The sequence below is a fragment of the Hippopotamus amphibius genome, chromosome 16, assembly GCF_030028045.1.
Source record: "Hippopotamus amphibius kiboko isolate mHipAmp2 chromosome 16, mHipAmp2.hap2, whole genome shotgun sequence".
NCBI lineage: Eukaryota > Metazoa > Chordata > Mammalia > Artiodactyla > Hippopotamidae > Hippopotamus > Hippopotamus amphibius.
Window position 1 is genome coordinate 12,625,795 of NC_080201.1, and position 24,749 is coordinate 12,650,543.

Below are 24,749 nucleotides of genomic sequence, written 5' to 3' on the forward strand. Positions count from 1 at the left end.
TATTGGGTGCATATATATTTATAATTGTTATTTCCTATTCTTGGATGGATCCCTTGATCTTTATGTAATGTCCTTTCTTGTCTCTTGTAACATTTTTTATTTTAAAGTCTATTTGATCTGATATGAGTATTGCTACTCCAGCTTTCTTTTGATTTCCATTTGCATGGAATATCTTTTTCCATCCCCTCACTTTCCATCTGTATGTGTCCCTAGGTCTGAAGTGGGTCTCTTGTAGACAGCATATATATGGGTCTTGTTTTTGGATCCATTCAGCCAGTCTGTGTCTTTTGGTTGGTGCCTTTAGTCCATTTACATTCAAGGTAATTCTCGAGATGTATGTTCCTAGTACCATTTTCTTAATTGTTTTGTTGTTGTTTCTGTAGGTCCTTTTCTTCTCTTATGTTTCCTGCTTAGAGACGTTCCTTTAGCATTTGTTGTAGGGCTGGTTTGGTGGTGCTGAATTCTCTCAGCTGTTGCTTGTCTGTAAAGCTTTTGATTTCTCCATGGAATCTGAATGAGATCCTTGCTGGGTAGAGTATTCTTGGTTGTAGGTTCTTCCCTGTCATCACTTGAAATATATCATGCCACTCCCTTCTGGCTTGCAGAGTTTCTGCTGAGAAATCAGCTGTTACCCTTATGGGAGTTCCCTTGTATGTTATAATAACTTTTCTCTGTCTTTAATTTTTGTCCATTTGACTACCATATGTCTTGGCGTGTTTCTCCTTGGGTTTCTCCTGCCTGGGACTCTCTGCGCTTCCTGGACTTGGGTAGCTATTTCCTTTCCCATGTTAGGGAAGTTTTCAACTATCATCTCTTCCAGTATTTTCTCGGGTCATTTCTCTCTCTCTTCTCCTTCTGGGACCCCTATAATGTGAATGTTGGTGCGTTTAACATTATCCCAGAGGTCTCTTAGGCTGTCTTCAGTTCTTTTCATTCTTTTTTCCTTATTCTTTTCCGCATCAGTGATGATCACCATTCTGTCTTCCAGGTCACTTATTCATCCTTCTGCCTCAGTTAATCTGCTATTGGTTCCTTCTAGTGTATTTTTCATTTCTGTTATTGTGTTGCATATCTCTGTTTGTTTGCTCTTTAATTCTTCTAGGTCTTTGGTAAACTTTTCGATCTTTGCATCCAGTCTTTTTTCAAAGTCCTGGATCATCTTCACCATCATTATTCTGAATTCTTTTTCTGGAAGGGTGTCTGTCTCCTCTTCATTTAGTTGTTTTTCTGGGGTTTTATCCTGTCCCTTCATCTGGTACAAAGTTCTCTGCTTTTTCATTTTCTCTCTCTTTCTGTGGCTGTGGTTTTCAGTTCCACAAGACAAAATGCTGCTGATACTGCTTGATACTGCTGTCTGCCCTCTTGTGGAGGAAGCTATCTAGGAGGCTCGTGGGTGCTTCCTGTTGGGAGGGACTGATGGTGGGTAGGGCTGGGTGGGCAGAGCTCAGTAAAACTTTAATCTGTTTGTCTGCTAATAGGTGGGTCTGTGTTCACACCTTGTTGGTCATTTGGCCTGAGGCTACCTAGCACTGGAGCTTACAGGCTCTCTGGTGGGGCTAACGGCAGACTCTGGGAGGGCTCACACCAATGAGCACTTCCCAGAACCCCTGCTGCCAGTACCCCTGTCTCCTCAGTGAACCACAGCTGCCCCCCACCTCTGTAGGCAATCCCCCAACACCAGCAAGTAGGTCTGGTTCAGTCTCCTATGGGGTCACTGTTCCTTCCCCCTGGGTCCTGGTGAGCACATTTTTTTGTGTGCCCTCCAAGAGTAGAGTCTCTTGTTTCCCCCAGTCCTATGGCGGTCCTGCAATCAAATCCCACTGGCTTTCAGAGTCTGATTCTCTGGGGATTCCTCCTCCCGTTGCTGGACCCCCAGGTTGGGAAGCCTGACATGGGGCTCAGAACTCTCACTTTAGTGGGTGGACTTCAGCAGTATAACTGTTCTCCAGTTTGTGAGTCAGCATTTATGGGATTTGATTTTAATGCGATTGCGCCCCTCCTACCATCTCATTGAGGCTTCTCCTTTGTCTCTGGATGTGGGGTGTCTTTTTTGGTGAGTTCCAGTATCTTTCTGTGGATGATTGTTCAGCAGTTAGTTGTAATTCTGTTGCTCTTGCAAGAGGGAGTGAGCGCACACCCTCCTACTCTGCGATCTTAATCCTATCCTGCATGTATTCTTATATTTTACTTCTTTCTCAACCTAATGGTGTTCCGTTTTATATTTACTGCCACGTCTTTGTCAGTTTTTATTGGATCATCTCAGACTTTGATGTTGGTTTTCGCTGTGGTGAAGGAGCTCTCAGAGGCAGGAAGAGAGTCAGGATGTTGTGGCCCATGGAAAAGGATGCTTCATGAAGGAAGCAGTGGTCATTGGTTTCGGGTTTTGCTGAAGGCTCTCCACGCAAAGTAAGAGAGAAGTACTTAATTGTATAAATAGGTATAAATAGGAAGCCATGTGATCATTAAGAGGGCAGTTCCAAAAGCAGATTGAGGAAGGAAGCCTGCTTGTAAGAGAGCTGAAGCAGAGGCAGCAGGAATTGGTTTTGTGAATGAGGTTGCCTTCAGAGGCAAGGAGTAGGCAAGTTTATTGGCAGAAGCTGCTGCCCCCTCTCTGTGAAGGCAAGGAGAAGAGGCAAGAAAGGGAATATGCAGGAAAGAAGGGCCCTTTGAAAATGGGAGGGATTAGGGCCAAAGACCCAAGCAGTGGAGTTGGGTTTAGAAAGAAACTAAGCGTAACTTTTCTTCAAAGTCAGAGACGTGAAAAGAGCCTGGATGTGGAGTCAGAAAATTGTTCCTGGGAATTACCTGGGGGTCCAGTGGTTAGGACTCCACGCTTTTGCTGCCAAGGGCCCAGGTTCAGTCCCTGGTTGGGGAACTAAGATCCTGGAAGCTACATGGAATGGCCAAAAAAAAAAAAAAAGAGAGAAGAAGATTGTTGCTATGAACATGGGCTAGATGGTGGGATTTGACAGTAGCTCAGAGTAGTTGCTGTCTTGCTAGTTGCGCACAGGGATGGAATGAAAGCCTGGTTGAAGACAGTGACACAGAGCAGGAACTTTTGCCCCTCACGCACTCTGTTCTCTGTTGCCTCTGTTTCCCCATCCATAAAATGAGGGAATTGGGTGAAATTATTTCTAGATTCTTTGCTTGCTGAAGATGGCCATAAGAAGATTCTAGATGCTACAGAATTAGCCTGAAATATCCCAATCTTTCATAAAGCTCTTTCAAAAAGCACCTTGAACCTTTTTAGAATAACTTCCTTTTGACCAGACCTATTGTGTGAAAATACAATTCAGTCAATTAAGAACACTAAAGATTGATTATTCCCTTTATAAAGAGATGTGTCTCCTTACCAAAAAATTTCTTTAAACAGTAAGATGTCACGATGCATTTAGAACAATTCATTTTACAAACAGCCTATTCATCCCCAGCTCCTCTGGAGCGCATAAAAAGAAGAACATCTGTGGCGGTGAAGGTTCAGTGAGGCATTAAATCCCAGCATCACTCTTCACCTGCTAGTTTGCCAGCTATTATTTCACTTCATTTAAGGTTCTGCTCAAAGGTGACTTCCTCAGGGAAAGATCTGTCTAAAAATAGCTCCCCTGTCAGTCTCTGTCCTCTTATCCCATGTTATTTTTCTCATAACACTGTCACTACCAGACATGTTGTTGTATGTTTGTCTGTTTCCACCACTGGAATGTGAGATCTGTAAAGACAGAGATTCTCATATTCATGTTATAGCCCTCGTGCCTAGAACAATACCTGCCATGTAGGAGATGTTCCGTAAACGTTTGTTAGATGGATGAATGAATGAATGAATCTCACCCATTTCAACTTGTAAGAAACTTGATGTTGAATCCAGAAAAACCTCCAGGATTCTTATCTGGTGATTTCCAGGGTCCAAGGACTACCAACTGGTTACATGGTCACGGGATCAGACCCTGAGAATGTGGCGGGTGGATTCCCAGATGCAGAGGGTAGGTATTCAATGCTGCTATGGAGGAATGTTAACTGGGTACACTAGACACTTAAGATAGAAGATTTGATAGTTGCCTAAGTTAGAGGGTACATGATAGATATTTAATACATACTTGCTGGTTGGCCAAGTGGCTTGTGTATGTTACACTGAGGATTTGAGGTCTTCAGGAGCCCACTTCAGTATTCAGCACTTTAAGGCTGCAAAGCCTCTGAATGTCTTTTTTTTCTCTTGTCCCAGTCTAAGATGGTGTGGGTTAGCACACTGAGCAAGTGGCCTGGGGGCTTCATTTCTTTCTTTTCTAAATGGGCTAGGAAATCTGCCCTGGCACTAGACAGTGCTCAGAGTCCTCCACGTCCATCAGCCTTTCCAGTTTGTGTCCCATAAATTGTGTCCTTATATGAAGCAGAGTGGTCCCTGGTGTGAACTGCTTTCACGGCCCTTGCTTTGCTCTGCCCCATCATGGGGTTCTGTCTTCTCATCCGGTGGCTAAATTCCTTGAAGGCGGGTGTCTCACTTGTGTTGCATCCCACACAACACTGTACAGTGTGGATAGAAAATGCTGGGTCAGATTTGCTACATTGCTTAGTACCAGATCACTCATGAGCATTTTTGTCAAATATCATCACCTTGCTTTTTTAAATCTGTTTTCTCCAGAAAGTACCATTTGCTCCAAATCCTTTGAGGTTATGATACTTTTGCTCTTGGGTTGGCTGAATAACGCCATCAAGGCTTAGAGTTTAAAAGATTTCCTGAGATTTGCATAAGCTTATGAACAGGATAAAACATTTTCCAGGGTAGAATAATAGAGTCTGTTATTCTGTGTGTTTAACCAGGGAGAGTTGGTGATGGGCAAAACCTATTTTGATTGTATCAGTTTGGGGCTGACATCTCTCTCCTTTGCGATTCCCATTTTTAAGTTAACCAAACACGACAATCCTTTCTGCTGATTTCTCTGGACCTAGATCTCCTCCCCTCTGTTGCAGCTTTGCGCAAATGACATCTTAGATGGTGTTGATGAGTTCATTGAGAGCATTGCTCTTCTGCCGGAACCAGAGAAGACCCTTCACACTCAAGATACGGACCACCAGCACAACTCCAGCCACGGGGAGGAAGAAGGTAGTTGGTGACACTGATGTTTTAGGTGTGGTGTCCCTCTCCACGTCTTCGAGTGGCAGATACCCCAGAACTGCTCTCTGAATCCATTTCAGAAATGTTTTCCAACAAGTTACCCTCTCTCTCCTGCTAGTGTTAAAGGAAGACCCCCCAAGCAGTCTCCTGGAAGAGAAGAAATCAGAGCAGCTGGGCCTGCCTCAGACCCTGCAGCAGGAGTTCTCCCTGATCAACGTGCAGATCCGCAACGTGAACGTGGAGGTGCTCGGGCTTAGTGAACTGTCTCTTGCTTGCGCAGTTGGCGGTTGGTTGGCAACGGGACTATTTCAGCCATGAATTGGGCTAGCAAATAGCTTTGCTGCTCTAACAGGGAAGTCTCTGTGTTTGCTTTTTGGTGTTCTAGGTTTTCTAAGGAAATAGATGTTTTACAAATGCAGATTTTTTTCCCCTTACCCTTTTGTCTTCTCATAAGATGAACCAAGGGATAAACTGATGCTCATATGTCTTAAAATCTCTTTAGATGCTCTAACACCTCATTTTACTATATGTGAAGATGTTCAGATCCTGGAAGGTTTAGTGTTTTGGCAGAGGTTACTGGTGAAGCTAATGGCAGGGCTGAGTTTGGAAGCCAGTCTCTTGGCTCTCCAAGGCTCTTTGTACTTTGCTGTTTGATCTTGCTTTGTAAGCTGGTTATTTCCTCAGTGATTTAGATTCATATTAAGAAGGTGACCAATCCTCTTTGTTCATTTAACACGTGGAGAGGTTTACTCTTTTCCTTTTGGGCAGGTATTGAAATTCTGTGCTTCGGATAATAGAGAATCTCTGTGAAGGAATTTTAAAACTGGATTGGTTTTTCTCTTGCCCAGATTCAATTAACAGTAGACCTGGATCTGTGCACTTACATAATTATGTCATTTGGCTTTTAAAACAACTCTGTAATAAGTGGTTTTATCCCCACTTTACAGATGAGGACTCAGAGACACTAAGAAATGGAATAACTTGTGCGAGGTCAGCAGCTATTTGAATCCAAGTTTCCAGATTTCCTGTGCATGTGGCTGTTTTCACCGTCTGCCATCTCTAATTGGCAGCACTAGATACTGAAGGAGTTAAAGGATTCTTTGATTAATTGGTTATCTGTATCAACTCAGTGTATATTCCCTTTGTCCCAGTTGAGAACAGTTCGAATATCCAGTGATCTAGTCTACGAAGGAGACCTTGATTCCTTTTCTAGGACTGCTTTTCAAAAATTACTGAGAGGGTCTTCCCTGGCAGTCCAGTGATTAAGACTCTGCGCTTCCAAACAAAATAAAGATTGAGCACTTACCTGCCCCCACCCCACCCCCCAAAAAAAGACTCCGCGCTTCCACTGCAGGGGGCATGGTTTCGATCCCTGGTGGGGGAACTAAGATCCCACATTCTACACAGCATGGCCAGTAGAATAGAATAGAATAAAAATTACTGAAATATAATTCACATACCACAAAATTCGCCCTTTTAAAGTGTGCAGTTTAGTGGTTCTTAGTAGATTCACAAAGCCATGCAGCCATCACCACTGCTACTTCCAGAGTGTTTTCACCATCCCCAAAGAAACCCTTTATCCCATAGTAGCCTCCCCCTATTTCCTCTCTCCCCAGCCTCTCATCTCTTGTCAGTCTCTATGGATTTTCCCAGGAGTACTTTTAACTTGAGTCAGGTTTTTAACATCTTCCTGCTTTATTTTATCATCTCAAAATAAATATTTTTAGCACTTTTCAGCCTATCTCACAGCTTTGGGATGAAGCTTTTTTTAAGTCAAAACACTTTGAACTTATTAAGTCGGTGCTAAAATTAAAAATCTGTTTTGAAAATGAGTTGTCCACATCTTCCAAATTCCTTTGTCTTTGGAGACTCTCTCCCTTCACCCCATTACCAGGAACCTAAAGCATTCAGTTACCTTATTTAAACGTGTTTACATCTGAAGACCCTTTGCAGTTCCTCTCCAGAGCGGCTGTTGCTTTGTCCCCTGCAGATGGACGCAGCAGACAGGAGCTGCACAGTGTCCGTGCACTGCAGCAACCACCGCGTCAAGATGCTGGTGAAGTTCCCCGCGCAGTACCCGAACCACGCGGCCCCTTCCTTCCAGTTCATTAACCCTACCACCATCACATCCACCATGAAAGCGAAGCTGCTTAAGGTGGGCGTCTGTGTTCACAAGTTCTCCTTGATGTCGTAAGAGGAGAGCACTGCTCCTGTGCATCAGTGTCTGAATCGAGTCGTAAAGTTGAGTGAAGAAACCAATCAATAAGATTTGGACGTCATGTTGCTTCCGCACGGCAGTGTTGACAGTTGTATGCCTTTTGGGTAGAAAACATTGAGTGCTAGTTCTTAATCCCTTTGGGTCATGGACCCCCACCCCCAACCCGCCCAGCCCTCGAAAGTCTAATGAAAACCACAGACCCTTCTGCAGAAAAATTTGCACAGATGTTGCATATAACTGCAGAAATAGTGCATATAAATCATAGGTAGTTCTGTAGTTGCATGTAATCTGCTCACAGATCTCATTAAAGCTATGCGTTAATCCCAGGTTAATACACTACAATCTCACTTATTTGGAAACTGTAGGCAAAATATATTCTGAAGCTAAAAGATACTTTCAAATCAGAAAGAAAGTATGTAAGGTCAGTAAAAAAAAAAGCTGTTCCATAAAAGGAGGTGTTGTCACTTAGAGTGAGGCTGGCTGGCTGGACAGGCGAGGTGTGTGATAGGACAGCAGTGCCTGCGTGGAGGGGTACAGCCTGGCATCTCGTCTTTACCCCTGCAGGTTAAGAAACTTGATTTGTCAGTTCACGCAGAGCTCATCAGGTGGAATCCCCATAAAAAAGCCCCAGAGCTGGGATGATATGCCTTTTTCGGTCTGAGCAGCATCACCTGGGAAATAGTGGAAATGTCCTGATGAAACCAAGTTGACCTGAATGCTGTTCATTTTTTACCTAGTTTGTATTATACACACTTGATTGTACCATCCTCTTGGGGTATGATAGGTAACCAAGAAACTGTTCAAGTGTCGTAAGGGTCTCTGAAGTGCTAACTACTCAGAATTTGTGGTACTTGACGTTTTGTCCTTGGAATCTGAATGTTTCGTTGCCTTGTTTGGGCATACAAAAAAGATTTTTCTATTCGTGTAAAAATGATAAGATTAGGAAGTGTCTTTAAAGGTCTAACTCAGTGCTGTCCAATAGAAATATAATGCAGACCGCATGTAATTTTAAATTGTCTAGTAGTCATACTAAACAAAAATTTAAAGTAGCAGGTAAATTAATTTCAGTCATTTTTATTTAATCTGGTATATTCAAAGTATTATCAACATGTAAGCAGTATAAAAATTACTGAGATAGCTTACATTCTTTTTGGTACTAAGCCTTCAACTTTTGTTGTGAGTTTTATGTTTACAGCACATCTCAATCCAGACTAGCCACACTTTTTGTGCTCGGTAGCCCCCTGTGGGTAATGACTTCCGTGTTAGACAGCCCAGGTCCAATTTACATGCCTCTCTTCAGCAGGTGTACGTCAGTTTATATCTATAGCATGTGCTTTAAAATGTTAGGCTTTATATATATATGTTATTGAAGTATAGTTGATTTACAGTGTTGTGCCAATCTCTGCTGTATAGCAGAATGAATCAGTTTTACACATGTATACATTCTTTTTTATTCTTTTCCATTATGGTTTATCCTGGGAGATTGGGTATAGTTCCCTGTGCTGTACAGTAGGACTTTGTTGTTTATCCATTCTAAATGTAATAGTTTGCATCTACGAACCCCAAATTCCCAGCCCATCCCTCTCCCTTGGCCCCCCCCCCCCCCGGCAACCACAAGTCTATTCTCTGTGTCTGAGTCTGTTTCTGTTTTGTAGGCAGGTTCATTTGTGCCATATTTTAGATTCCACCTATGAGTGATATATGGTATTTGTCTTTCTCTTTCTGACTTCACTTAGTATGATAATCTCTAGTTGCATCCATGTTGCTGCAAATGGCATTATTTTGTTGTTTTTTATGGCTGAGTAGTATTCCATTGAATATATGTACCACATCTTCTTTATCCATTCCTCTGTTGATGGACATTTAGGTTGTTTCCACACCTTGGCTGTTGTGAATACTGCTGCTATGAACATAGGGGTGCATGTATCTTTTTGAATTATAGTTTCACATTATACTAGGCTTTATATTTTAAAGGACCAAAAAAAAAAAAGGTACATTTTAATTTTCACGAAAGTGAAATGTGTTCTCCGTATGTATCACTTGGAACAGTTTTCAGTCCAGACTGGAGGATATTCCTTCTAAGTGATACTGAGATTTCTCATGCAGGAGGGTGGGGTTGGGAGAGAGCAAAGGAGTAGAATTCACTATAAAGGAAGAATAGTCGTTCTAATACTAGAAACGTGCCCTCTGAAAGCCAGCATGTGTGCCTGCCCTGGAGAAGGAAAGGGCTTCTGAAAGAGGATTCACAAACGAATCTTCTCTCTGAGCCTCTCAGGAAGGGGGAATGCGGCGTGTTGTGTTGGCAGCCTTAGACACAGCCATGCGCCGGTCCCCCAGGTCCCCCAGCATCGTTGCTGCTTCTGATGCTTGGCACAATAGAAAGAATCAAGAGAAAGACTGTTGCTCTCCTTGACTGTGTTTTGTGCCTTTTCTAGATCCTGAAAGACACTTCCCTGCAAAAAGTGAAACGCAACCAGAGCTGTTTGGAGCCCTGCCTGCGCCAGCTCGTCTCCTGCCTTGAGTCTTTTGTGGTGGGATCCTTGTTACCAGCCTATGCTTTGGGGTTTCCTTTCCTTTCCTCCTCCCTAAAATCCTGGCCTCCCTGATTTTGTAATAATGTATCCTGTTTTGTAATTCGGCTTGAAGACAGATTATGGGTTTTCGTCTTTTGATTTTAAAATTTCAGAACCAAGAAGACAGCGCTTCCAGCAATCCCTTTGCGCTCCCGAACTCCGTCACACCGCCCCTACCGACGTTTGCCCGAGTGACCACCGCCTATGGGTCCTACCAGGATGCCAACATTCCCTTTCCCAGGACCTCAGGGGCCAGATTCTGTGGGGCAGGTTGGTCTCTTTTTGGTTCTCTGATTCTAGGTTTTGAGAGAGAGAAGCTAAGAATGTCTCTATAAAAATTTCCATCGGAAAATTTTTCTTTGTTTTTATTTCCTGAAAACTCAAAAGAGTTCTGTCATAGTGTTATCTGATGCTGCACTGGCATCTGGGGACATATTCTAAGAACGTTCACCAAACTTAGTCTGAACTTTTTTCATTCTGATGAGTGTGAGTTGGATTCTTGACTCAGAATATTGAGAATGTACATGGGAAATATAAAGTACCTGTGAAGACTTTTTCCAAACCACATATGTCCCGTCTCACCTGGATCCTGGAGATTCTGACCTTTGTCTTCATTCAGTATGGCTGCAGTCATGAGTCTCTGCGGCTTACGATACTCTGTCTTACCCTTGAGGTGTACTGAGGTAGACAAAAGATTGACCGATGCCGTCCTAGAATTTCCCACGACCAGCTCATTGACCTTAATGTGCACGTGTGATGTCTCCTTTGACAGGGTACCTGGTGTACTTCACAAGGCCCATGACAATGCACCGAGCAGTGTCTCCGACTGAGCCTACTCCCAGGTGAGTCTGGGAGGTGCAGGCGTGAAGGGGCCAGAAGTGGGCAGACATCTGGGAATTTGCCTTTGGAGAGTTTGTGTTAGTTATCAGCAAATGCTCATTATAAAATTTATTCCCAAACAGTCAAGGTTCATTACATTGCAACTAAGCTGAGATTTCTGCCGTGAAGTTACTACTAGAAGGAGTCCCTTGATAAAAGCTAAGAAAAGTTACTTGTAAAAACAAGGCAAATTCTTTCTTAATATGCTTTTCCCCTATTGTTAAAGTATTATCTGAACATTAAATAAAACTAGAAAAATAACACAAGAGATCATCTATAGTCCCACAACACTAATAGGCCACTCCTAACGTTACCACACACATGTAGTGTATGTGCAGCCATCACTAGAGTCAATTCTAGAACCTTTTCATTACCTCAGAAAGAAAGTTTGAATCCCTTAGGGGCCACCCCAGCCCCCAAATCCCCCATTCTTCCAGCCCTGGGCAAACACTTAGCTACTTTTTGTGTATAAGTTTGCCTATTCTGGACAGGTCATATAAATAGAATTATATATGTGTTTCTTTGTAACTGACTTCTTTCACTTAGTATATTTTCAAGGATCATACATGTTGTAGCCTGGATCAGTACTTCGTTACTTTTTATTGCCAGATAATATTCCATCACATGTGTATACCATATTTTATTTATTCATTCATCGGTCAGTGGACGTTGGAATTGTTTCCACTTTTTGGCCATTATGAGTAATGCTGCTGTGAACATTCTGTGCAAATTTTTGTGTGGACATATATTTTTAAATTTTTCTTGGATGAATGGATCGTAAATTTTTTTCTTAATACACTTTATCTTTTAGAGCAATTTTATGTTCATAGCTAAGTTGAGTGCAGAATACATATACCCCTGTCCCCCACATTTACAACCTACCCATACTAGTTGTTTTTTAAACTTAAATATCATTCCATAGACTTCTGGTTCTGCAGTGTGATGACCAGGTTAACTTAGAAACCCTCTTGCTACAAACACCTGGTTATTTTGTATATGATGTAATTAGCATATGAATAGCTAAGCTAACAAGAAAAAAAGGACACTGCACCAAGTTCATGAGTAGATGCTACGACTGTCCTGGGAGTTTGCCAGTCTCTGCCGTAACCCAGACAGATGAGAACTTGGCCCCACAAGAACTGGGAGTTAAATGCCAAAGAACCCCTTACATTACACCAGATTCCTTATTAGAAAGATTGGACTAGAAGACAATCACCTACTCTTAAAGGGAAACAACAAATATCTGTATCTGGACTTTGGGTCAGTGGAAAATGTTCCTATTAGAACGTTTTCCATACTAATAGTATTTAATTGAGGTATAATTTAGGTAGTGAAGTCTGTACCTTGAGGACCAGCACCCAGATAAGATACAGAGCCTTGCCCTCACCCGCACAAATTCCCTGGTCCCTTTACCCAGAGGAAGTGATTCTTCTGTTTCCATCGTTGAAGTTTAGTTTGCCTGTGCTTGAACTTCATCTAAATAGAATCATGCAGCGTGTACTATTTTATGTCTGGCTTATTTTGCTCAACTTAATGTTTTTGAAATTGATCCACATTGTTGCGTGTATCAGTAGTTCCACTGTATGAAAATAATATAATTTGTTTATTCATATTCCTGTTGATGGACATTTGGATTATTTCCAGTTTTTATTTTATTATATGTAGACCTACACACACAAGTCTTTTTATGGACGTGTGTGTTAATTTCTCTACCCAAGGGTTAGAATCCTTAGGTCATAGGATACCTGTGTGTTTAATTTTATTAGGATTGTCAAAAAGTCTGTCCCCAGTGGTTGTGCCATTTTACACTTTTCCAGCAATGTTTCAGAGTTCCGGCTACTCCACATCTTCACCAAAACTTGGTGTTTTTAGTCTTTTCAATTTTAGCCATTGTGGTAGGTGTGTAGTATTATCTCCTTGTGGCTTTAATTTGTGCTTCTATGGTGATGACTAATGGTGGTGAACAGCTTTTGTGTGCTAATTGATCACTTCAGTATCTTCTTTTGTGATGTGCCTGTTCTAGTGTTTCGTCCAATTTCTTTAGATTGTGTTCCTTATTATCTATTTGTGCTAGTCCTTTATCAATTCTGATTGTAAATTCTTTGCTGGGTGTATATATTGATTTTCTGCTAGTCTATGGCTTGCCTTTCTCCCTCTATAATGATTTTCAGTTATCAGCAGTTTTTAATTTTGATGCAGTTCAGTTTATCACTTTTTAAGTGTTCGGGTTAGTGCTTCTGGGTCCTGTCTAAAAAAAAAAAAAATCTCTGCCTGCCCCAAAGTCATGGAAATATTCAGTGTTTTCTCTTAAAAATTTATAAATTTAAATTCTTTATTTAAGGTCTGTAATTAATCTCAAGTTAATCTTTTTGTATGATATGAGGTGGGGGAGTCAAAGTTTCCTTTTTCAGTAGTGATATATAGTTGTTATATATATAGCACCATTTATGGGAAGGATTTTGCTGTTGTTGAATTTGCATTGATATCTTTGTTGAAAGTCAGTTGACCATATGTTTTGGATCTGTTTCTGGACTCTGTTTTTTCCTTTGATTTATTGATCTCTCCTTATGCCAGTGCTGCACTGTTAACGTAGGTTTGTGTAGTAAGTCTTCAAAGCTGGTAGTATGAGTCCTCTAACCTTACTATTCTTATTCAGGATTGTGTTGGCTATTCTAGATCTTTTGCATTTCTGTAAAAATAGAAATCAGCTTACCGGTTTCTACAAAAAAAAGTCTGCTCATACTTTGATTGAAATTGTGTCGATTCTGTAGATCAGTTTGGAGAAAACTGACACCTTAACAATATGACATCTTCTAGTCTATTAACACAATGTATTTCTCTATTGTTTTGAGTCTTCTTTCGTTTCTCTCAGCAGTATTTTGTATTTTCAATGCACATTTTTTCTTTAAATGTGTTTCTAAGTATTTAATGTGTTTTGATGCTATTGTAAATGCAATTTTTAAAATGTGTATTTTCCAAATGTTTGTTTTTAATATGTAGAAATACAGTAGATCATTGTAATAGATTGATCTTGTGTCTAAATTCCCTTATCAGTTTAAGTGGTTTATAAATTCCTTTGAATTTTCTGTGTATGTAGTCATAGAAACATTCTTTTTCTGCAGACAAAGCATTTTTCAGTTCTAAAAGTGCTATGTGGTTCCTTTTTGGAGTTTCCATTTTTTCCCCATTTTTATCTGTCTTTTTCTCCTGATTTTAATCAAGCACTAAGAATGGCACCACTTAGAACTATGGAAAGTTTGAAGCCAGTATGGATAATCATGTCTTTTCAACCACAGGTCTCTCTCAGCCTTGTCTGCCTATCATACTGGCTTGATTGCGCCCATGAAGATCCGCACAGAGGCCCCTGGGAACCTCCGTTTGTACAGCGGGAGCCCCACGCGCAGTGAGAAGGAGCAGGTCTCCATCAGCTCCTTCTACTACAAGGAGCGGGTAAGCAGCCGAGCCACGGCCTTTGATTCTTACCCCTCCCCCAGACTCTTGTTCTTGGCCTCCCTGCCTGCCTCGCACAGCAGCTAAATTAGTGATCCCCCTGTGGTCTTTCCCTTTCATAGTTAGTGTGTTAGAGAAAGACCATTGCTTTGTTCCTTTCAGTTGGTTTTTAACTACTGTAGATTGTATGGGAAGGGGAGGGGCGGGTGGTGTTACAGTCCATACTCTTCCCTCCGCTTTAACTGTGTCCTGTATTCCCTTACGTGAAGTCGACTCCCATCCTCTCTGATAGAATCACGTAGCTTCAGGTCTCCCTGGGTATTCTGATGTTTGTCAGCAAATTACGGGTTATTTCGGACGGCTTGGGATCCTGGTATATTTGGTACTTCATAGTTGTGGGAAGTTTTCAAGTTGACTTCTAAGAGGTTTTATACTTTTACTAAGGCTGCACTGAGGTACCCATTTGAATGGCCCAGTTTATACAAAAATCGCCTGAAACTGTCCTTCTGTTCCTGGGTTCTTAAGGAACTCATCGTCCCTAAAGTAGCTATTAAGCTGTCAGAAGCCTTTGGTGACGACTTTGTAGAGAATGTCGGCAGAGCGTGGGAATGATTCTGAAAACTCTGTGTTGTCAGGTTGAGTTGGGTTTAAACCAGCTTTTAACTGACATGATTATTAACTGAGCTACTCACAAACTCAGTCCTTAGGAATTCTTTGTTGCTCTCTCCCACTAATTGAGAAATGATGGATTGACTACACTTAAAATTTGTTTGTTTTTAAATGAATTATTTAAAATAAAATCCAAATTTCCAGCAAGTGTTAGAGGTGTCTTCACCTTGATTGCACTGTAGTGTCTAACCTTCCTGGTTTGCGTGATAGTTGTCTATCTCTGACTTTGTCAAGTCTTAGGGTTGTGTGTTACAAATGAATGGCAGGAACTGATGCTTGAGACGCGACCAGTTGTGGGCAGAACCTTCAGTGGAATAGGGAAAATGGTTTTTTTTGTTGCCTTTCTGGCCAACTCCATAGTCCCCTTCTTTGCATCTCTGATGGAGTTCTCCACCCCCCTGCTTTCCCCCAACGCCTGCAAATGTCACAGACCTTCTTAGAATACTTTTATATTCCCAAGTCCTTTACATTCAAAAAAAATTATTTTTCTTTTTCTGCAAGCTAGCAAGTAACTGGCAAGATGCTTTTATAAACTGATTGGAACTAAGGCATTTTATTATTGATGTAGTAGCTAAACAAACTCAAGGTTGGAAAAATGTGGGAATTTTCTTTAGCATCAGGGCCAGGTTGAGGAGATCTTTTAGTCAAAGAGGCAGTTCTGAATTCCCCTTTGCATCACGCCCCGTGCTTCTTGTGCTTGGATTCGGATTGCGCAGCGTAGATGGACTGGCACTTTTGACTGTGTGTAGTGTGTAAAGGCCATGCTTCATCAAAATAACTCCAGTTCAAAGAAGGGGCCTCTCCTAATGCAGAAGCATTTGTAAAGCCTACATTGTATTTTTGATGGTCTGGCCCATCAAACACACCGCAATCATGAAGAGGGAACAAAGGCACGTAGATAATTATCTCTTATCAGATGGGATCCGCTGGGGCGTGGAGGAAGGATTGTGATATTTCAGTTTGGGGTGATTCGCCGTGTGCTGCTTCTCCCCAGAAAATGGGCCATTATAGTCCCCTAGGATGACGTAGTAGTAAGTGGTCCCTGAAGTGCATTTCAAACAGTGACCAAATAAAATGGGGGGAGATAGTTTTATTATAATTTCATGTGAAATTTTTGTATTGATGTATAACATGTACAGAAAAGTTCACAAACCATTGGTATATAATTCAGTCAATTAACACTCACAAGAAATAGACTATTCCAAGAGAGAGGCTATTCCAAGAACCCTAGAAGCCCTGGGGGAGGGAGGCACATTTTAATGGATGACACATAGTAATTATTAGGTTAAATCATATGAAACTGCTGATATTTGAGCGTCTTTGACCTTAAGAAAAAGTTTCATGTGGTTTAACCTAATAAGAAGAGTCAGTTATTAATAACTGGTCGGTCAGTTATTTTGTGATGAATCTGAAATAAGTTCGTAAATTCACCCTGAGGCTTCTTCACGTCCATCCCATTTACATGGGGCGGAGGGGAGGAATAAAGACATGAAATACCGCCATCTTATCTTCCTCATGGAGGGCAATAATGGTTTTATCCCTCAAGGAGTATTTTCTGGTTCTCTGGTGTCTAGTTTCAAATGTCAAATATTATCACTTTTGTTACTTTTGTCCTGGAAACGATTCCAGTGTACTAAATTTCTCTGTGCTTGTCTTCATTTTCAACCCAGGTTTTATCTCCTATATACTTTTATTCTTGTATAGCTCTCTATCCCTGAGAGCCTTAAATGAGTAAGAATAAAGGAAAAGGAATTATAGAGTGTTTTGGAGATTGCAAAAATATCTTCCTAGAGCCACTGGGGACTAATAGTCATTTCTCTTGTTTTTGTGTGTTTTTAACCTGCCCTACGTAGGTCATCGTGTTGTATCACCCAAAGATTCTCCAGATGGAATTCCAATGTTCGCTCTTACAATGTTTTTACATGTGAGAGATGTAAAAAAAAAATCTGAAACATTAAATTTCATAAGACGTTAGAAAGCACAGAGAGATGTTAACATTCATTTGGTAACGGGACCATCTATTAATAGCTGATGAAATATTGTTTATTCTTAGGGTAAATCAGAAGGCCCAGAACTTAAACATTAGGCATTGCCCCGTAAACAGTAAAAAAAATCTTGCAGCCTCCCACATTTGCTTTAACGTAAATAACTAGGGAGGTCTTGAACTTTACAGAATAATTTCTGATTTCCCAAAACAGTGTCGTGTGCTCCCAGCTTCACACGGATGCGCGAGTAGTTGGGAGAGCCCTGGGGAACATCACCCTTCATTTCTCATGGGCTTTTGCATCCTCGTGGCACCACTCTGACGATGATCCTACAGTCCCAAGGTCAAGACTTCAGTTTCCCCAGCGCCCCCCCAGCCACACTTCAAAAACAATTCGGTGTTGAGTCTGCTGAGGAACTTCTTTTTTAGGAATGAGAATCTTCTCACACATATGTGTCCTGTGTGCTTTTGAAGGGGAAGCAGAGGTCTCCACCTGTTTCTTTCTTTCTTTTTTTTTTTTTTTTGGCTGCACTGGCCTGTGGGGGTCTTAGTGCAGCATGTGGGATCCTAGTTCCCCGACCAGGGATTGAACCCGAGTCCCCTGCGTTAGAAGCAAGGAGTCTTAACCTCTGAACTGCCAGGGAAGTCTCTCCCCCTGTTTATTACGATCTTAATTCTTATAAGAGAACCACAAATCTCCATCCTAGTTCCTCTGTCAGAGCTGTGTGGATGTCAGCCTCCCGATACCTGAAGTGTGTTTCGGACTAAAGGACAATGACATTGGAGCTGTGTGTGGAGTGTGATGGGTTGGGAGGGGGTGAGGGAATCTAAACGGTGCTGTGCTGAGGTTCAGATTTTTCCGTCATTCCCATCCAGATGTTGCAGTGTATTATGGTATCTCTGAATCCATCAGATGTGTGGAAAGCTTTCGTTTTATTCTCTGTTTCTTCCCTTTTAATTTTCTTGGTGTTTTTCTTCCCTCCTTCTGGGTGTAACGTTTTCACGCACAGATGTCTCCTCGCTCTGCCCGGCGACGTTGGTCCATACAAGCAGTTAACGACTTCCCGGTACTGTGCGCTGTGCAAACGCTCTCCTCAACTGATCCTGTCTCTGCCCAAAGGCCCAAGAATAAAATGCCACCTGCCTGGCTTTGAGGAACCTGAAGTGACAGGCTGGCTGGTTTTCAGGACCAGCATAATCAATTTCTCACTCTTGGGAGGCAGGCGTCGAGGACTGCCTCCTGGTTCTATCCGTTTCGAGTGGGTGAATACTGATATCGTTAAGGATTGTGAATGGATTTCTTTGAAAACGAAGCTAAATACTGGATGTCTTGGAAAGAACCCCAATGATAAGTCTTTAGCTCACCTGATTTCATTTGGAGTATTTGTATAATTTCATAGAGCTTTCAAAAGCGTCCCTTTGGCATGGAGGGGCAGCAGAGGAAGATATAAGAGGCTGCTACTGTTTTGTCTCTTTTTATCATCTTGCTTGAGTTCAAAGAGACACGTGCCCACCTGCTTCATTGGCATGACGCCGAAGCTAGATTATAATCCTCTGGGAATTTCCTGGAACAGATTTTTTTCCTTGCCGTCAGTGTTTTGCATTGACAATCAGATCTCTGCAATGGACATCTTCTCTTCCTTTTCTCTTGGTTACTCTCTCCTCTTCTGTCTTCCTCTCCCACCCCCTTCGTGTTTCAGTCCTGCCATGGTGACCTCAGGCTCTGCAAGTCAGCCTTGAGGCTCTCGTGTAAGTTTCATTTGGTGTTTAAAAAAGAAAAAAAATTTAGGGAGATCTAGGAGATTTAGCCTTTTCATATAAAAACTAGTTGAAATCAGGAGCCCTTAGGAAGTGCCACTGCTGCCCAACAGCTTGGAGGTGGAGCTGCCTCTGTGGCCACCTTTCCTCAGAAAGCCTGTCCTACCAACCCAGCTGCTGCGTTTCCACTGAGTTTTCCAGAAGTCCCTGCTCCTGCTGCTATTTAAATAGGAGCTCATTCTGACTCACTGCCCACTCTGCGATTATTATGCATTGTTGACGGGGTTGCTGCGAAGCAGTTGGTGGCTTATTCTTGGGCTGTTCTTACATTTAACCCATTTATTGGCATCGATGTTGCCTCCAGTTGTAGCAGTAACACTGGTGGTTCAGTCGCAAGCTGGCTATTGGTTGTCATTCAGTGCTCTCTGCACCAGTGCCTCCCCCCGGCCCTCCCTCCCCACCCTGGTCCTCCCTGTCCTCTTTCCCGTAATTCCATGAACACCTTCTGGGTCTGTTCAGAGGAGCATCCCAGTCTCATCGTGTGATAATCTGTCTGTCTCGCTTTGTCTCTCCTCCCTGGATCCCTGCTCACGGAATCTGTGGGGAAGGGGCGTTTTCTATCGATGGGGCATTGAGATGACCTGAGAGAAGTGCAGAATCCTTCACCTCTCAGAGGTACCGATTTTACTGCACAGAAAAGTATCCACATGTAAGCCCGTCAGAGTGGGACTGGAGCAATGCAGGAGGTTTTAGGGGGCTTTGGGGCCCCGGTGCCCTTCCCTCACCCAGAAAGGTCAGCCACACCTAATCCCAGTGTGTCATCACTGTCGTCACCTGACAGGTGCTCAGAGAGGTTATCCTAAAATCTCCAGCAAGATACGAAGGCAGAGAAGTCTTGGGGAGGTGTGGATGAGATATGAACTGTTTTTATTACCAAGCAGGGGAGGAGAAACACTCCTGAAACATTGTCCGTGCTCCTTAGGGAGCAGCAGGGTCCTAGGCCCTGACAGCTGATTTGAGATCTACTGCATCTTCATTTAGGCAGCCTTGTGGGATTTGAATCCCCAGAATAATTTGCCATAAGAGAGGTTTACTGAGTGACCTGCATAGCCTGAAGGGGCGATAGTTCATATTTAAAAACCATCAACCTCCAAATTCAAACAAACAAACAAACAAAAACTATTTTGTGACCTCCTTAAAGATTTTTTATAATGTTTTGTAGTTATTTCTTCCTGGATTAAATGAACAAAAAGAGCCCTTAATTGTCCCTTCATTGCTCTCACAGTTTGACTTTTGGTGGCAGCTATCATTAGGGTGATCCTGTGCTGGGAATCTCCTTCTAGGCTCAAAGGCAGCCTAGCGAGGTCCACAAAGTATTGCCTGTACATCAGTACAGATCAAACAGGGAAGCACCTGGAAGCCTGGTGTCTCAAGAAGTTGACAAGGAAATCCCAGGAAATACAGACTGTGATTTCCGTAATTCAGCGAAGGGTCATTGCAGAAAGTTGCCTAGACCACTGTCTTTACACTTTCATCAAGAACTTATTGATGACTTACATGGGCCTGTTTCTGCCTGTCTCTGTCACCCAAGACTGCAAATGGGAGGAGAGTCCTGAGATGTCTCTTTGGACTCTGAGTTTTCTTTTCTCTGAACGTGCCAAATCCTAACAGATCCAAAAAGGAAATTAAACAGTGTGAGGTGCAGGGTCGTGAGCCCGGCCTGAAACACAGCACCTTGGTCTGAGCCTGGCGTGTGAAGTCCTGTAGCTGCAGGAGCTGCTTGCCCCTGCTGGTCTCCAGCGCACAGCTCTGGCTCAGCAGAGCGCAGCCCCAGTGCTTTGCAGAGAAGCGACTTTAGAAGTGAGTAATTGTAGACAACGGTGTGTTGGACAGGCTGCACTAGCATCAAATGTTGATCTCCTCATGTGCAGAAATGGATCAGACTATTTACATATTAACAGATAGCTTAGTCACGACTTAATTTTCCCCCCCTTTTTAATCTAAAATCATACTCTTAAAACCAGGTTAACAAGTATGGGCTTAGCAGCCTGACAACCTGTGTTCACACCTCAGCTCTTAGGAGTGTGGTCTTGAGTAAGCTCACATCCTCATTGGTGAAGTCCAGGGCGTGTCTCTCTTCTCAAATACAGACTCCTCTGTTGCCACTGTGGAGAAGGCTCTGGGGAAATAGGATAGTTGCTCGTAATCTTCTTCCACATCCATCACCCAGGTCCCTCTGCTCAAGTATTTCTGACATTCTGAAAATGATCCTTTTTAGAAATATTTCAAGTCTGCTAGGAAAAACATTTTGACGTGAGATAGTCTATTTGCAAATGAACCACTTTGGGCACATGGGCCTTAATATTATGCTTTCATTAGGTTTGCTTAAAAAGTCAGGGAATTGTGGATGTTTCCACCGTGGTCTGAAAGCTGTAGACCCCATGCCTCACGAGGCCTCCATTGGTTTCCACTGTTCAGTTGAACGGATCTGTTGTGAATTGCTCAGTTGTTGAAGGGCTTCTTATTTTCTCTTTGTAATGAGCAGTCAGTGTCAGTGCCTGGAACAGTGTTTTAGAAGCCTTTCAACCAACCTGGAAGACCCAGTTAGGTGATGGATCCTATTTGATTCCAGATGGCGTATTTTAAGTGTAGATCTTTTCTTTCTGCTTTAAAAAAAAAAATCCAGTACCCCAAGTCTCATTGGAGATGACTAATTATGTGGGGCCTTGTGGATGTGTCATTTCCTAGGATTTTTTACGCTCCCGGAAACCTGGATGAAGGTCACAGTGAAGTGAGTTTGTGGACTTAACGCCTTCCGTGTTCTAGTCAACCACATTGTTCTGTCCCATCACTGCTGGGTCGGTGTACACTGAGTTACCCTCCCTAGAGCCGGTCCTAGTGCTCAGGGCACACGTGACAGCACAGTCTCATGTAGGTGAACACTGCTTGGCTCCAGCCCATCCTGACAGGCTCATTAGCACACTCACCTCTTAACTTGCACCCACACCATAATTCTTCTTAAAAAATAACCAGGGCCAGCAGAGAACGGAAGGGCTACCCCCCAAGAATAGATGAAGCTTCCTCTTGTATTGCAGAGTAATGACTTGTGTTTGGATACAAGTAACCAAACTGCTTCTAAGACCAAATGGGTTAAGGTTCTAAATTGATAGCACATGTATTTACAAATGACATTGAACGGTTCAGATGCTTCAGCTAAACGCCTGCAGTTACCTGCCATGCACTGAGTCCGGGTGTCCTGGGTTTAGCAGATTCCATGCTACTTGCTGTGCTTGCTAATCCTATAGGAAGTTACGTGCATTGGACAACTTTGGGGGTTAGATGGGACTTCAGTGGTCAGAAATGCCTGGATATAGACCACGGCTGATTTATGGAAGAGTGATTGTATCAAAATCACTGGTAGAAAACGAATTTATCTGCGAGCCATCTAAATAATGATATAATCTACATGCCCGAGAGTTTATGGACATTCATAATAATCACAGATTTTTAAGTTGCACTTCTCAGTTGACACTTCGCAGTCTCACCACAGAGCTTATCACGAGCCCAAAGTTACCAGTGAGCAAAGAGAATGTGACAGGAGCCTGAATTCACCGCAAAAAAGGAATGTGCCTGGGGTCGCATTGAGCCAGGGCATGTGGTGATAAGACCAGTAAACCTTGGTTTTCTGACTCAACATTACAGGCTCTTTTTGCCTCCTTTGTTAATAAATATGTCACTTCCCTCCTAAGCTGAATCACATTGGTAACCCCCTTTCTAACTTCTGGCAGTAAAATAAAATAGAATATTGCTCCCTTGGCGGGTCATCATTTTGAAGATACCAGATGGGCCTAAACTCTCATAATTCTCATTTTCCGGGACATCTCTCATTTCCCACATCCAGGCTCCTCTGTAGCCATTTGCAGGGAAGGCTCCGGGGAAATAGGATAATTGCTTATCATCTTCCATGTCCATTACCCAGGTCCCTCTGCTCAGGTATTTTTGACATTCTAAATGATCACTTTTAGAAGTAATTCAAATCTGCTAGGGAAAACAGGGTAGTTTTTCTTGAGCTGCTAAGTTGCTGTGTCTGCCTCCCGTAGATGAAGGTTTGCAGATCCTATATTGCTGTATCTGAATTAAATTTCAGCAAATTCAATTAAAACTGAGAAGAAGGAAAAAAAAAAAGCTCTAATTAGTTTCAAGCAAGAGTTTTGAACCTAGGGCTGAACCCAGCCTTAAAAGTTGCTCTTCTCCCACATTTTTGTGGTCTTTACTAACTTATTTACTGTTCTTTCTTTTTTAAATTCTGGCTTCAAGGTTTCTATTTTTGAGCACCTGCAGAACTTATATAGCACTGCAGTAGGTGCTTATTTTCCTGTTAGGATTTTGGACCATGAGCTCAATGCCCTTTGTCATCCTTTTATTTTCTACAGATGCTGATTCATATGATTGTGGGCATGATGTAATGCAAAGTCTCTGCAATTACCAATGACCCAACTATGATGTGCTCTGCAAGTGTAGGTTTCCATTCATTGAAGACCCCGTTAGTTATATCTTCTCACCTTCCCCAGAAATCAAGGAGATGGAAAAGTAAGCGTGAGGGATCGGACTCTGGCAATCGACCGATCAAGGCTGCTGGGAAAGTGATCATTCAGGATATCGCCTGCCTTCTTCCTGTTCACAAGTCATTGGGAGAACTCTACATGTGAGTTCAGAATTTCAGTTATGCCGTGCTTCTCGCTTAGACATGAGTATCAAAGTTATGTTACATGTTATGTTACGTTATGTTATTTCTGTGCCATGCGGCTTGTGGAATCTCAGATCCCCGACCAAGGATTAAACCCGGCCACAGCAGTGAAAGCCCAGAATCCTAACCACTAGGCCACCAGGGAACTCCCTGTTTATTTTATTTGTTGACATATTGGAATCCTTTCTTCAAAAGCAGTTTTAGGAGAAGCCCAGTGCATTAGCTGCTGGTCTGTGGTTCCCCTTCTTCCCAAACTTGAACACGTAACAAAAAATATTTATTTTGTTGTGTATACACAGCACATTACTCCTTATGTTAGAAACTACAGTTAGTATTATACCTACCTAGATCAATTTTTATTCAGCCCTTAAGCCTGAGGAACTCCCCAGAAAAGCTGACTGGCAAATTGGTCTTTGAGTCTGGCCTCCTTTCCTGACTTCAAAGAGGTGAGCAATTTCACCTTCCCCAGGCCTGAACTCACAGCATAACATCAGCTGTAGGTAAGCTTTTTCTCCATTTTACATAGAAAGGGAGCTTAAGGCCAATATGAATAAAACATTTTGAGTGACAACCAAAGAGGCAGTTTTTAGTTTATTTGTTAAACCAGGAGTAATTGATTTATAGGTGAACTAGAAAGAAACTTTTTAATTTTTCTTAAATTTCAGATTGAATGTGAATGATATTCAAGAAACGTGTCAGAAGAACGCCACTTCTGCCTTGCTTGTTGGAAGGAAGGATCTCGTCCAGGTATTTTCCATTCCTTTTGTTGGAGATCTGGATTTTTCTTTCGGAGCAGGTTCTTTTCACTTTATAGTTGTGGTTTAGTGACATTTCAAGGTGTGCCTCCTATTTTGTAATTTCTTTCCCATTTTCTTTGCCAAACTGTGGGGCTGGAGCAGCTTTCTAAATCCCTTTATGTTTTTCTTATCTTATTAGTGCTTAGTTGAGAAGGTCCTAAAGCATTTCCTAATTATTTTTATAACATCTCTTTTCTATCCTAGTGCGTGGTGATTGTTAATACCTTTTTTAAAAAAAAAAATATTTATTTATTTGTTTGGTTGTGCTGGGTCTTAGTTGTGGCTCCTTAGTTGTGGCATGTGAACTCTTAGTTGCAGCATGCATGTGAGATCTAGTTCCCTGACCAGGGATCAAACCCGGGCCCCCTACATTGGGAGCGTGAAGTCTTAACCACTTGGCAACCAGGAAAGTCCCTAAATTTGGAGATCTTTATCTTTGCAATTTACACTATCAGTTCTGTTTTGTTTTGCTTTATTTTTTTACTTTTAAAAATGCTTCATTTCATAAAAGGTTTACCGAGGCATTCCTTAAGATGGAGACGTATTCAGTTTTAAAATAAGATGTAA

General features: G+C 42.2%; 1 protein-coding gene across 6 annotated transcripts in view; it reads left to right on the forward strand.

The window, feature by feature from the left end:
- The window catches only part of WDR59 (WD repeat domain 59), an 88,605-nt gene that overhangs the window by 45,910 nt on the left and 17,946 nt on the right, over positions 1-24,749 (forward strand). For all 6 annotated transcript variants that reach the window (XR_009049707.1, XM_057712172.1, XM_057712174.1 and 3 more), the window contains 10 exons: positions 3,898-3,977; positions 4,963-5,095; positions 5,226-5,350; positions 7,098-7,262; positions 9,761-9,856; positions 10,012-10,168; positions 10,671-10,740; positions 14,074-14,227; positions 23,210-23,343; positions 24,051-24,132. Coding sequence is in view for 5 of the 6 variants with exons in the window: in XM_057712172.1 (XP_057568155.1) it covers positions 3,898-3,977; positions 4,963-5,095; positions 5,226-5,350; positions 7,098-7,262; positions 9,761-9,856; positions 10,012-10,168; positions 10,671-10,740; positions 14,074-14,227; positions 23,210-23,343; positions 24,051-24,132 (1,196 nt within the window). In the remaining variant the exon portion in view is untranslated. The remainder of the gene's footprint in view (positions 1-3,897; positions 3,978-4,962; positions 5,096-5,225; positions 5,351-7,097; positions 7,263-9,760; positions 9,857-10,011; positions 10,169-10,670; positions 10,741-14,073; positions 14,228-23,209; positions 23,344-24,050; positions 24,133-24,749) is intronic.